Source organism: Sinocyclocheilus grahami, unplaced genomic scaffold, assembly GCF_001515645.1.
Source record: "Sinocyclocheilus grahami isolate Dianchi unplaced genomic scaffold, SAMN03320097.WGS_v1.1 scaffold125.1, whole genome shotgun sequence".
NCBI lineage: Eukaryota > Metazoa > Chordata > Actinopteri > Cypriniformes > Cyprinidae > Sinocyclocheilus > Sinocyclocheilus grahami.
In genome coordinates, this window is record NW_015505304.1 from 164,247 (window position 1) to 178,852 (window position 14,606).

The 14,606-nt window shown below is 37.0% G+C and overlaps 1 protein-coding gene across 1 annotated transcript; it reads left to right on the forward strand.

Moving 5' to 3' along the window:
- The first annotated feature begins 1,687 nt into the window (after positions 1–1,687).
- Positions 1,688–6,203, forward strand: LOC107590171 (transmembrane protein 183-like). Its single transcript, XM_016278794.1, has 5 exons — positions 1,688–1,927; positions 2,035–2,124; positions 2,573–2,760; positions 6,044–6,117; positions 6,185–6,203. The coding sequence occupies exons 1-5, from the start codon at positions 1,864–1,866 to the stop codon at positions 6,201–6,203; spliced, it is 435 nt and encodes a 144-aa protein (XP_016134280.1). The 5' UTR covers positions 1,688–1,863.
- The last annotated feature ends 8,403 nt before the right edge of the window (positions 6,204–14,606 follow it).

Sequence of the window (14,606 nt, forward strand, 5' to 3'; positions counted from 1 at the left end):
GGCATCCGTGCCGTTCTGAGAGCCTCTCTGGGAACTCACCGAGTCCCCCTCATTTATGGTTGGCATCACTTCACACATCATATTGCTCGGTGTTCAATGAAGTCTAAGTCAAATTAGAAATTGCTTTTGTTTTGTTTTTTTATTCAGGTTTGAGGTGCACTACCAATATTTAATGCCATTTATATGCACATTAAACATGTCCATGTAATTTAAAATGCATATGCATCCTCCAATTTCACTAATTGCATGTCTGTCTAGATTCTTCACACACCTTGACCTCTCTGGTCCATGATTGTCGGCCTTTTCCGCTCTGACATTATCCACCTAGTTTGACTTGGAACTCAATGCATTTCGCTGGACGCTCATTACAGCGCTCGCCACACGCATATTCCGATTTCAGCTGATTGAACCTCGGCGCCCTTCGCTTTAACATCCACCAGTTGCCATTAACCTTTAAGAAAACGGTGAAATTCGCGTCTGCCGCATCCTCCAGATCCCTCTGCCACCACCACCACCACCACCATCATCATCATCATCATCTCCTTGCACGGCGAGCCGAGCGAAGCGCTCCTCCCTCTACGAGCTCATTCTCGCTTGCAACACAGCTATTCCGCTATCTCCACAAATATTCGCGCATGTTTTAAAATATGAATGCGCCGACACTTTGGTGGATGTGAAGGTTAAACGTCTCCCTCGTCGTCGGCGAAAAGCATATCCACCCGGCGTGGCTCTGTAAAGCTCTTCAAACAGCGTAAAATCGGAGTTCCTCACATCAGCACCACGCGACTACATGACTGTCATGCACGAGACGCCGTGTGAGAAATGGTGTCACGCGCAGCGCCCTCTGGCGGCAGGCAGGTTCATAGAAACCACGGCCGTATCATGAAGTGCCTGTATAGCTTTTATGAAAACGAAATTGATCTCATTATTAGGAAATCTCATGAACTTCGCCGGGCTCTTGGAGTATATATATATATATATATATATATATATACTTTTTAATGAAAACCCCACAAAAAAATCTCAATATTAGGAAATCTTATATTTCTATTATTCTTAAATGTTATTCAACTTTGTTGTATTTTTCAGTATTGTTTTACTCACTTTAATAAAAGACATAAAAAACATTTAGTCACATGTGCTTTTATGTAGATGCAAGTTCTCTGAAGCTAATATTTTCATGACCAGAGGAAATGTATAAAGTAAAATAAGTAAATTAATAAATGAGACAAAAAAACAACTCTGAGAAAACAGAAAAAAAGAGAAAAATAAATCAAACAAATATTTTGAATGAAAAAAATGTTTCCCAATGTTTCTGATTCCTTTATGTAAAACAAACAGTTTTTTCCTATGTTTGATCGAAATGTATCTGATGAATTTTATAAGAAATAAAGAATCTAAAAGGATTCCATTCAAACTTCATGCAAAAAAAAAGACTTTTCTCGTGGTTCAGTAGTCTTTTCATTGTTTAAAGAGATTCTCCATTATATTTATTTGCACAATGTATGGTACTCCAAGACACTTTAAACGTTAAAAAAAGAAACAGCTGAGATGACGTCATGGTTTATCGCAACCATTTTTTTTTTCTCTGAAGCCTGAGGTTATGAATATACACCGTCTGATTGGACAGTTCTTCTCACATATGTTTTCAGCGGCCAATTAGCGTCTAGTCTGGTGAGTCGTGTGCTTTCTGAGATCTCGCGAGAATGTACGCGACCTTGTTCGTCAGTTCCATGATGGCTGAAGATCCCGGAGGAGCTTTCTTTAATTTCACCCTCATTTTTATCGTTTTTTCGTTACCTCTGCTGGAAAGATGGCAGGGCACACAGCCTCGATAAACGGCCATAGACCCCCGCTATCGTCATGCCCAAGAAAGGGAACCGAAAACGGCTGAAATTTAGAGCCGAGGATGTTTGCTCGGAGTCAGGTAACGTTAACAACACAGTGAGGCGGGCTTATGTTATTATGTATGTTGCGGATAATAGCTAAAGTCCATTCTCTTGATTTCTTGTGTTCCTTCATATTTTCTTACAGTAACGGTGGCTGACTATGCCAACGCCGATCCCGCCATCGTAAAGTCGGGAAGAGTTAAAAAGGCTGTTGTTAATGCAATTGAAAAAGAAGGTAAAATCATAAATATGATGTATGAAAGCTCATTTCGCCTCATAATAACGAAATAAATAATGTGGTAAATAATGATTAAATCAAATGTCATAATTCTAGCATATTGAATCATAACTATGAGTTAAAAGCCTTTTTGGCATAAGTGTAACTTGTCATGTCAAATTATATGAAGCCCTGAATTAATCTGCAGATTAGACTGCTTCTGGAGCTCCTCAGTTTAGTTCAGCTCTCAAACTCTTGCTTGTACTTTACAATGACCCCAAACACCTTTAATTAGCTGATTCAGGTGTGTTAAACATAAATCTCCATAAGCAGGCCTGAACAGGCCTTGGTTCAGTCTATTTAGAGGATGATTTTAACCAGTATGTTGAGAATAAGTTTCTTTTAAGATATTTGACACTTTAAAATATTAATAAAAAAAATGACTCTGATCTTTATTCTGTTTCAGTGAAATTACTCTGTGGGCTTGAGGCATCCCAGGGTCCTGTGCAGGAAGTGCTCTCCTCTGCAGCTGGTGTGAGTAATACAGCCTGTGAGAGCAGTGATGAACTGGACTCCGAGGAAGGGGATGAAATCAAAGGGTCCCGCAAAAAGAAAAACAAAAGACGCAAAGGTAACTGCAGAGCATTTGGCCCAGTAAGTTTTCTAATGCAGGATTTCCCAAACTGGGGTTCAATTAAAATACAAACAAAACATTTTCTAAAAAAAAAAGTACATTTTATTTGTTTACCGGCATGCCATTTGACCATTATCAGTGGAACCAGGTGATCACAACATTTATCGCACACGTCAAAGGTTGAAGAATGAAACGGATGAAGCATTGTAATTTAGGAATAGAATCACATTGGCGTTTGAATCGTGTTCGTGAAGTTCTATTCGATCGATCTATTAAATTAAAGTGCTTTGTCATGTTGGTGACGACACACCTCTCTTGCAACATGTTTAGCTATCACAGATATTTTACTTAGCTTTTTTGGCTTCTGATTGCAAATGTAGCCAAACTTTGGAGCACTTAGATTAGCGAGCGAGCAAGGTCCTGGCAGATCACTAGGTCCGGTCCTCACAGATGAAGAAAAAAAAGTGCCTAGGAAACGATAGGCGGAATCGAAATTTTAATTTGACAACAAGTATCCGATTCATTCACATAACATTTGACCTTAAACTAAGGATAATTATTTAATTGCGTTATGCTAATTGGCAAAAAATACTGCAGAGTTGGGGTACTTGAACTCGGACTGCAATTGTGAATAAACTTGGACGGACTCAGTTGGACTCGGACTTGAATATTTTGGACGCAGAAATTTTTCATAGTACAGACGAATCCATGCCATATGTAATATAAAATTAAATTTTAAAAAGTAGCAACATAAAATTAATATAAAAAGACATTAATAAACGTCTCCCACTTAAAGGGGTCATATGATGCGATTTCAAGTTTTCCATTCTCTTTGGAGTGTTACAAGCTGATTGTGCATAGATAAGATCCCTGAAGTTGCAAAGACTAAAGTCTCAAAACCAAAGAGATATTCTTTATCAAATTTAAGACTCTGCAACGCCCCCTAAAACGGCTCGTTCTAACACGCCCCACATATATACGTCACAATGTGGGAAGATTTGCATAACGCCGCCCAAATGTTCATGCAAAGAAAGAAGGCGTAACTTTTCATCTCGCTGTAGTATTGTTGCCGCCGCCGCCATGTCGTGAAGATGCTGTGTGCTTTGTTGTGAAAGCGAAACTACTTTGTTTGGTCTTCCAAAAGAGGACGATATCTGCTTCGTCATGCCTGGAGCTGATCCATGCTGGTCGCTGAGGAAGTACTTCAACTTTGCGCTGTGGATCGCCAGATCGGCTTTCACCGTGGACGAAGCGGAGTCCAGCCCGGGGTCATCACATGTGGTTGCAGCAAGCACCAGAATATGGTGAGGGGTGTAACATTTCCATCACACGCTTGAGGAATTCGGCCAATCACAACGCACTGGATAGCTGGCCAATCAGAGCACACCTCGCTTTTCAGACCGATGAGCTTTGTGTTTCAGAAAGGTGGGGTATAGAAGAGAAACAATAATGTACAGTATGTGGAAAATAATGTGTTTTTTTTTTACCTTAAACCACAATATTTACACACATACATACATATTCATATAATTTATATTATATATAAATAAATTCAATATATAAACATAACATTTTCTAAAATGCATACAGGCATGTGTGTGTGTGTGCGCGCGCGCGCATGTGTATATATATATATATATACATACACACACACACACACACATAATAAATATACACAGTACACACATTATTTAAAAAAAAAACGTTTATTTTGGATGCGATTAATCGTTTGACAGCACTAACACAGTTTAAGTCATTCAGCTGATGCAACATTGAAATGCATCTTACACAATACCTGTGTTATGGAAATTAAACACGTAAGGATGGTTGCATTAAACTTTGCGTAGGGTTCTATACAATGACTAAAAACGTCTTTGCTTGTTGTTGACTTTCACAGAAGTGGAAATTTCTGCGTTGTGCTTTGTGTTTTTCATTAAATTGGATGAACCTGTCCACATGTTGTCTCTGCTGCTTATATAGTTCAGCTGAATCATCCATAAGAGAAATTTTCAGACATGCCTGAAAATCAAGTTCACCCACGGGTTATATCAGAAAGCAGCAGAGAGCTGGAGGTTTTATCTCTGCTCTCTGATGGTTAGAGATAAACCCACGGTCCTATCGCAGGTGTGGCACCCCAGCCTTGTCCATCACATGCGTCGACACGTTTGACCGGTGTGTGTAATCCAGTCAAAGTCAGGGCATTAGGAGGCAGTTATGTGTTTGTTTTCATGCAATAGTGACTTGAATCAGAAAGGAAGACAGTGTGGCTGATAAAAGGTAACTCCAGAACATTCACCTCTTCCATACACCCACGGACACATAAACACCCAGCAGCAAGGACAACGGTAAACACATTTGTTGCTGCGTATTGGTGTTTGGGTTGACTTGCTGTTGCTTTGTTTCCATTACACTGCCTTTGAGTCGAGCATTTTAGTTGAACATAAACTACACTTGCATTAATTCTAGACATGACCCTGTCATCCTGACTGAAAATGAGCTGCTGCTGAAGGACTAAATAATACGTCGGTGTACACAAATGAACGATGTTTTGAATTCCTTCTCTTTTTCATGTAAAGGATGTGACGTAACGGTGAAAAGGAAAATAAAATTGACTGTTAGTATCAACAGCTGATATAATTCAGTAGCCTATTGTTTGGTTGAATACCCAGCACACTATGTTCAGGCCAGCGCTTTAAAAAAAGGCCAAGATGTGCCTTTTTAGCCAGCTCTTGCACCAGATCATGTGCCAAAAGCCTGTAACCTGTTCCTTTAAATATGAAACAAAATTGTGTTCCTCTCTGCATGTTTTCACAATGCTGTTCTAAGGCGATACTTGAAGCTGATGGAGCGTGGAGAGCGAGAGAGAGTGAAAGAGCAGTGGGCCATTTAATGCAACAGCTGTTCTCAACAATGACAGAGGCATTACTGATTGAAAAGCAGAATGTACGGCGGACGGGTACACATACAGCTTCCCGTTCTGTTTCTAAAGCCCAGTGCACCGATTTGGACCTTGGGTTTGCGTTCTGAGACCAATTTTAGGAATTGATGAATTCATTGGTGGTTGTGAAAAAATCTGCAGTCTTGGTCAGCTTATATAACATGGTCAAGTTTTCTTGTCTTTTGCATTGAATCTTGCCCTTAAAGTCTGCATTAATTTAAAAACGACATTGTTTACTTTGTTAGCGCACATTACTAATCTTGTGATGAACAATTAATCAATGCAATTTAGTCTTTGTACTCTTAAGTCCATATTTGAAAATTTGCTTCCCTTCTGGAATGGTGTTCAATCTCTGATTTTGTCAGTTTGACAGCTTGGGCGGAACGTCTATTAAAAACTCCTCTCCAACCACCAGTCTGAGTGAGCTAGAGGCTGCGAGGTGTGCTAAAATCAAGCCCCACCTTCTAATTTTTATTTTTTTTCATTCAATATTCTGTTTCTCTCAGAAATACATCACAATATTGAAGTGCACTTTTGGTTCACACAGAATTTGAAGTACGGTCACATTTACCGTTGCTCTTCAAAAATTTGCAAGTTAAATCCAGTCATTTCAATGGAAATTGACAAGATGAAAATGTGGCTTGATGGACTTCTGATGGCCAAGAAGTTTCCTTATGTGAATTTCATGTCAAGTTCAAGTTTTTGCAAATGTTGTTTGAACAACGTGTGAACTCTGTGTGGTCAGAGATTTGTAACTTAGCAATAAAGCAAAATTGAAGATGCACAATGGACGAGGCACTCATTTTGGCAGTATCTACTTTTGGCCAGTTTTGTATAACATTATGCTTCAATATAATAAATAATCAGAGGTGGACGAAGTACACAAATTAAGTGCTTGATAACCTAAAAAATACTCCTTTCAATTTTACTTGAGTAAAAGTACAAAAGTACTTGATTTTAATGTATTAAAAATAAAAAGTACTGATTGATGAATGTTTATTTATTTTGAATTTTATATACTCTATCCTCCTGCTAAAAATACATGTCATACACTTATTACGACTGATAAATACTGATAATTCAAGCCTGCTGACAAGTGAAAATAACAAAATATATCATGTTAGCATGTTAAGAAAAAGTTTATGAAAATGTACTACTTTTACAGTGGGGCAGATGCATAGGCATAGTTTTTCTTTTAATTATTTTAACATTATGTTTAGTTTTAGACACCACTATCACGTCACATAGTTTGTGAAGATTTCTCCATTTCAAAATAACAAGGAACAACATGTTTTTATGAAATGTAGTAGAGTAAAAAGTACAATATTATGGTTTGGAATGGAGTGAAGTAAAAGTTTTCCAAAATAAAACTACTACAGTAAAGTACAGATACTTGAAATTTGTACTTAAGTAAAGTAATGAAGTAAAAATATTTTTAATATACGAAGTAAAAAGTTATTTATTAAAATACAATTAAATAAAGTTTATTTCATCATTATTCGTCATCATTGTATTTTCTCACATCCAATCCTGCTGTTTTACAGTCTGCTAATGTCGTGCAATCTATTAAGCAGAAATCATAAAGGATAAAACACACACCTGCTTTAGGTGATAGAGCTGGACCATGTGTAGTGGTCTTTAATGGGTAGTTCACCCAAAAATTAAACATTGTCATCATTTACTCACCCTCATGTTGTTCCAAACCTGTTTGACTTTTTTCTTCTATCAAGCACAAAAGAAGATATATTGAAAAACGTCTCCGTGTTTCTTTTGGCCATACAATAAAAGTGAATAGGGTCCAGTGGGGTCCTTCTTTTATGTCCCACAGAAGAAAGGGGGTCGGTCATAAGTTTGGAACGACAGGACACAATGTAAATTTTTGAGTGAACTACCTTTGAAACATCTATCAAAAGCTGGCATAATAATTGAAATGCTAAACCAACTTTTAAACACAATCCTCAAAAGCACCTGATTTGATCTATTATGTAATTAATGTGCAAGTTGCATAATAGTTCCATTCTTATAACTATTTAGGCACCTGTTGGTGTGCAGTCCAACCTGAAACCAGTCCAGGCGGTCCTGTTCTTATGTATACAGTTATAATCCTGTTTAACTCCGGCCTCATCTTAACTGTATGCATTAGCAGGTAGTGAGCTTAATTGCCTTGCTTAGAGACTCTTTAAGTTAGTCTTTTAGTCTTCAAGATACAAATGAAAGGTATATTAAAGTGTATGTGTGGCGTGTGGAAACAGTAAGAGGTGAAGTGTACTCAATGTACTGGGGAATGTGAAGGTCAGGATGTGCAGAATGACACAGGGACAAACAGTCCCGACCTTGTACTTGCCCCTTTATAGTGGTTTCAGGTGCACCATTGTAGCTGTACTGTACCTCTGGCTCTGGGACAGTTCAAAGAGGGCAGCAGTGATACAAATGTATTGTAAGCTTACATAATGTCTTTATCCAGCACACCAATAATTTCCCTTTTCATGTTGCTCTACAGATTTTCTAGTCAGTATCCTATCCTCCTAAAACACACACAAAGTTAATGCTAATGCACAAAAAAGTCATTTTGTGATATCAAATGGATGTGGCATGTATGCAAAGCCGAGCAGAGACAGTCGAGAAATCGTCTCGGTTACGTATGGTAACCCTCGTTCCCTGAAGGAGGGAGCGGAGACGTCACGTCGGATGACCGACGAAATTGAGATCTCGCTTAGAGGGACCAATCTACTTCGAGTGTAAACTAAACGAGCCAATGCACATTGGCATGCGATTATTGCATCCAGCTGCTGCTGATCACAGCGTGAGTATAAGTAGGCAGCAGATGCAGCGCATATTCAGGTTTTCGCTGAGGAGCCGAGCCGGTGACCCGGCCGCTCAGTGGTGATACAGGAGCTGTGGCGACGGGACGTGACGTCTCCGTTCCCTCCTTCAGGGAACGAGGGTTACCATACGTAACCGAGACGTTCCCTTTCAGTCGGTCACTCTCGACGTCACGTCGGATGACCGACGAAATTGGGATCCTACCAAAAGGCCACAGCTAGTATCAAGGTGATGTCTAGTGGTTCTCGACCAAGGGTCCATGGCCCACTAGAGGACCTCAAGATTACATTTCAAATTATTAATAAAAATAAATACAAAATTGTATTAAAATAAGCCAAAACAGCAAAAAAATGATAAAACCTGTAATGTTAAATAGATTCTTTTAAATTCAAATGTAGTTTTTATTCAAAAACCAGAATTCCCATGGTCTTGGAAAACCTGGATTTGAGGAAGCCTATTTTTTATGCATTTATAAATCACATTTGTATTATGAATATAATTTTCTGTTTATGCTAAGCTAAAAATGTATATGGGGGTAGAAAATGCTATTTGTGAGTTAAAAATAATAAATAAATTGTAATATTATGGAATATAATTATTTTAGTTATCTTTTGTGTGTGTGTGTGTGTGTGTGTGTGTATGTATATATGTGTGTGTGTGTATATATATATATATATATTAGTGCTGTCAAACGATTAATCGTGATTAATCACATCCAAAGTAAAAGTTTTTATTTAATAATAATATTTAATAATCAATAATATATCTGTGTGTACTGTGTATATTTATGTATATATAAATACACACACATACAGTATATATTTTGAAAATATTTACATGTAAATATTTATATTCATATCATTTATATTATATATAAATATATTTAATATATAAACGTAACATATTTTTGAAAAAAATTATACATGCATGGGTGTGTATTTATATATAAATAATACATGTACAGTTCACACACGTATACTATGTGAACTATACAAAAACTTTTATTTTGGATGCGATTAATTGCGATTAATCATTTGACAGCACTAATATATATATATATATGAGTCTAGTCTCATATGACAGGGCTCACCCACAGTTTGCTTACTGATCGTCTGATGCATATTGCATAGAAAAATGGGAAGTGTTGGTTAATCTTGAGTTCCAGGCTGTTTTGTAAAACAAAACTGTGTTTGGGCCAATTTATTGCTAATATGCATACTTTAGGTTCTAATATGCACCCTTTTCAGGGAAATAAGGTATAGAGGTATACTTTTTCATAGGGTACTGCCCCAGTGACAGCTTTTGTACCTTTTTTTTTTGTGAGAGTGTACAGTTGTCCTCTATGAGTTAACATACTGTGTAATAATAACAAATTAAATTACATTTGTTTGTTCTCATCCTCACATTGTCAGTCACTAGTGTGTGCAATGTTTATGTCAGTGTCACCCTGTAAATCTTACATGTCTAAACATGGACATGGTTGCTTTCTTTACACTCTGACTAAGGTCCCAAAGCATCCTGCCTCTCTTTCTCAATGTTTCTCTCTGCACACACATTCCAGATAGGCCAAAGGCGGGCATAGTTGCCATACTGTTGAGTAAATGCTGCTAGTTTTGAGTGGGGGAGCCAGAGAGGGAGGTGGATCTTGCGTTGTAATGCAGCAGAAGTAATGCTGACAATTGCAAACAGTGTTCTGCTACTACTGTACCAACGCCCCTAATCTCATAACATATCTCCTAAAGAGCTCTTTGGCCATGGCTGATCTCCAGGCATTCTTGTTTAAGCCATTGCCAACAAATTAACCCTCTTTTATTGCTCACAAGAGTAACTATTGGGGTCACAATAGTAACTTTTTTTAATGAAATGAATACATTGTTTCAATACTAGGGTTATTGTAGTGTCATTAAAATTAAAACCATAAAAATAGTTTTGTTACTTGAAATAAAATAAATGTAAACTGAAATAAAATATTAAAATGTTTTTTTGCTAGTTTCTGAGGCAGCATTTCTCATTTTCATTTAGTTTAACATGATGTACTAAAATAACTAAAAACAAAATAAAAATTAATAAAAACTATGTAGACATAGTTAAAAACAACAAAAACTAATACAAATAGCAAAAATTACAACAAAATTACTAAAACTTTCAGTAAAATGAAAATGAAACCATAAAATATGTAATCTAATTCAAAATATTAACAAAACCTATATTATATCAGTTATACTAAAATAACAGTGATTTGTTTTTAATATTTTGTATTTTGAGTAGTGCTGTCAAACGATTAATCGCGATTAATCAAAAAAAAAGTTTTTGTTAACATAATATATGTGTGGTGTACTGTGTATTTATTATTTATATATAAATACACACACATACAGTATATATTTGGAAAATATTTACATGTATATTAGGGGTGGAACGATACATGTATTCGTACCGAACTGTCACGGTACGGACATCTCGGTTCGGTGCATGAGGCCCAACGAATACAGGCAATTCACCCCCAATCCAGAAGGGTGCGCCCGCAGCAATGCAACGTTGTTTGATAACCAGCCACCAGCAGAAGAACAGTGAATGCTGTGAGTTGCAACTTGAAAACAAAGCCCAGGTCTAGACAGTGACCATGTGCTGAATCTGAATGCGTCTCACAAAGGACTGGCAAATGAGCCGGCGCTATCACTTCAACTGTTTCCTAATACCAGCAGAATCAACTTTAAACACTTATTGTCTTATTAATAATGCATCACTGTATAAAGGTCTGCTTTTATTTGTGTACACTCACAATGAAAACAAAACATTGTGCTTTTGTAAAGAAAACAAATAGGATGTCGCTTTCTGCCATTTGAGTTTCCTTTCTGTGAACAAATTAAGCCTGTCACAAAAATGAACTGAAACTCAGCATATATAGGATACGTTACGTGTCGCACCGGGCTGGACTCCGCTTGGACAACTTTACCACTGATTTGTAGTTGTGTCCTCTTTTGGAAGACCAAACAAGGTAGTTTCGCTTTCACAACGAAGCACACAGCGTCTTCACGACATAGCGACAGCGGCAACAATACTACAGTGAGAATAAAAGTTACGCCTTCTTTCTTTGCGTGAACATTTGGGTGGTGTTATGCAAATCTTCCCACATAGTGACGTAGATATGTGGGGGCGTGTTAGAACGAGCCATTTTAGGTAGGCATGGTTAACTCTTAACTTTTATAAAGAATATCTCTTTGGATTTGAGACTTTAGTCTTTGCAACTTTCAAATTTTGGTCTAAAATGACCGAAGACCACCGGAGGGTTAAGGAATGGAGGTGATCTATTTTTTCTCTCTGTAGTCTCGCTAAAGCAACCTAAACCTCTACATTTATTACAAAAACACTCTTCACCAAGCAGACCTGGGATATGTAACTTTGGGATTCCCCTCATACATCTTATTGTCATTGCAAAATGCATGAGTAAGTTTTTAGTTCCCTCAATATCAGAAAAGCTAATGGAAAATAATAGAAATGCCACACCAGCTTGTTTAGACAGTCAGGTTCTAGAAATATCCTCCTTTCCATAGGCTATTGTCAGGAACACAACAGTTCCTTGGTCATAAACATGGCCTCCTACACATTGCAACAGGCTGCAGCTGTTAGGACCAATGAAATGTAGTTCTCTGGCGCTCCTTCTATGGCCCAAAATACTACTGTAAATACATTGTTGTCTGTATTTAATTTATTAAACTGCTTCAGTGTGTGAGCACAAATCTGGTCTTGTCTCGCATGTTGAATGTCAACAAGCCGTTTAAACCACTTTGCTACACTTTGCATCTGCGTAACTCTTTCTGTCTGTGTTTATCATTTCAAAAGCCCCCCAGCGAGGTCTTTTTGGAGGAAAGGTCACTGGTAGTTTGAGTACTTTGCAGAGGTCACAGCGTCTGAATGGAAATGCATGGTGTCCGGGCTTTTATTACCCATCATTGCACCTTCCAAACAAAGCTGTAGGAAAAAACAGAGCTTTGAATTGATCACAAAAGACTGCCGAGAAGCGAATCTTAGATACAGGGGAGAATAAAGGAGGTGGGCATTTGAAAATAAACTGTTTGTTTTGGTTCGTCATTATTAAAGCTTCAGCTGAGCTGTGATAGGCAGCTTCACATTAGTTTGGCTAGAAATGCCCACAGACATTTTGCTGTCAATGTAATTTTGGTAACTTTGGTTTGTGGCCATGCTGAACCAATCTGTTTTGCATGCAATTTCATTGTGTGCCCTAAACTGATGTTTAACATTTAGAAAGTAACGCACACATACAATTACAAAGCAGGTCTTTGTTTGGTATGTTCAGCAGTGCTTTAGAATATGTTTTTCCTGGAAATTACCCACATATTACAGACAGACTGGAATAATTTGTCATGAATATGGTATATAACAGTGGTTCTCAATCGCCGTCATGGGCAGCAGCAAAAATGCAAATAAAAATGTCACATTTACCAATTTGCTTTTTTGTGTAGGTGGGTAAATAACACCTCTCCTCTGTTGTTTATGCGTTTGCAAATTTGTCAGTTTTCCTATTTAACCTCAGCTATGATAATCTGTTTGCATATTATTGATATTACTATTCAAAAGTTTGGGTCTGTGAATTTTTTTTAAGTCTCTTACAGTCACCAAGGCTATATTTATTTGATCAAAAACAGTCAAATACTTTTTTTATATATTTAAAATATAATGTATTGCTGTGATGGCAAAGCTGAATTTTTAGCAACCATCACTACAGTCTTCAGTGTCACATGATCCTTCAGAAATCTTTTGGGTGGTGGTCAACAAACCTTTTGTTTAGTGCTGTCAAACGATTAATCGCATCCAAAATAAAAGTTTTTGTTTACATAATATATGTGTGTGTGTGTGTACTGTGTATATTTATTATGTATATATAAATACACACACATGCATGTAAATATTTAAGAAAAATAAGTTACGTTTATATTTTAAATATATTTAAATATAATATAAATGTATATATTATATTATTTATAAAATTATAATAACATTTTGGATGCGATTAATCATTTGACAGCACTACTTTTGTTTTATTATTATTACTATTATTATTATTATTATCATTGTTGAAAACAGTTTAATATTCCTTAATATCTTTGTGGAAAACGTGATATATACATTTTAAGAACAACATTTATTTGAAATAGAAATCTTTTGTAACATTTTAAATGTCTTGACTGTCACTTTTGATCAATTTATTGCATCCTTACAAAATATAGTAAAATGGTACAGTATTGTTCATAGTAATTTTACATTTAATCATTTAGCAGATGCTTTTATCAAAAGCTACTTACAAATGAGGAGAGCAATAGAAGCAATCAGACCAACGAGAGAGCAACAGTATACAAGTGCTGTGACAAGTCTCAGTTAGTCTAGCACAGTACACAAAGCAAGTTTTTTTTTTAATAGAATAGAATAGAATAAAATAGGTAAGTGCTAGTATTAATTGGTCAGGTATAGTGGTCGACCGATATGTCGCCATTTGGCATTTTTCAAATATCGGCATCGGCCGAAAGCTTTTCTGCTTGGCCGATGTGTTCGAGGTGGGACTTTTATTTTGATGGCGCTGAGAGCGGCAGAGCCTGAGCACAGTGCTCACATTCTCCCTCTTGTTTACTGTCGTTGTTTACAGTTCTGTCTAATACGGATAGAAGTCTGTCTAATCAGATAGAACGGTTAAACAAAGGAATTAATGTATACAAAAAGTATTATAACGATTGCTTTTATATTATTAGTAATAGAAAGGCAAACATTATAACACTTTCTCGTTTGCCGTCAGCATTAAGCAAATACGGATTTATATCATTTAAACAAATCTTTGAATGACTAATGAACATTTAATTTCTCTGGCCAACTTATCTGGCATGGTCTAAGGATTCACACTCGCACATGGGATTAACAGTCGTTGGGATAACATTCGGTGGGATGGGCAAGGGTGTGGGCAAGAGTGTGCTTGCCGTGGCACACTCTCACTAGTGTGCCACGGCACAGTGGTGAAAACACTGGCCTACTGAATGCACATTTGACTATTTCTTGGGGGCAAATCATGGTGTCATTCCTTAAAATGTATCTGCC

Excerpts from the sequence above, each read along its gene's own strand:
- LOC107590171 (XM_016278794.1), top strand. The coding sequence starts at position 1,864 with ATGCCCAAGAAAGGGAACCGAAAACGGCTGAAATTTAGAGCCGAGGAT. Across the intron at positions 1,928-2,034 it reads GGATGTTTGCTCGGAGTCAG|TAACGGTGGCTGACTATGCC; the intron begins GTAACGTTAACA and ends ATTTTCTTACAG. Across the intron at positions 2,761-6,043 it reads ACTGCAGAGCATTTGGCCCA|TTTGACAGCTTGGGCGGAAC; the intron begins GTAAGTTTTCTA and ends TGATTTTGTCAG.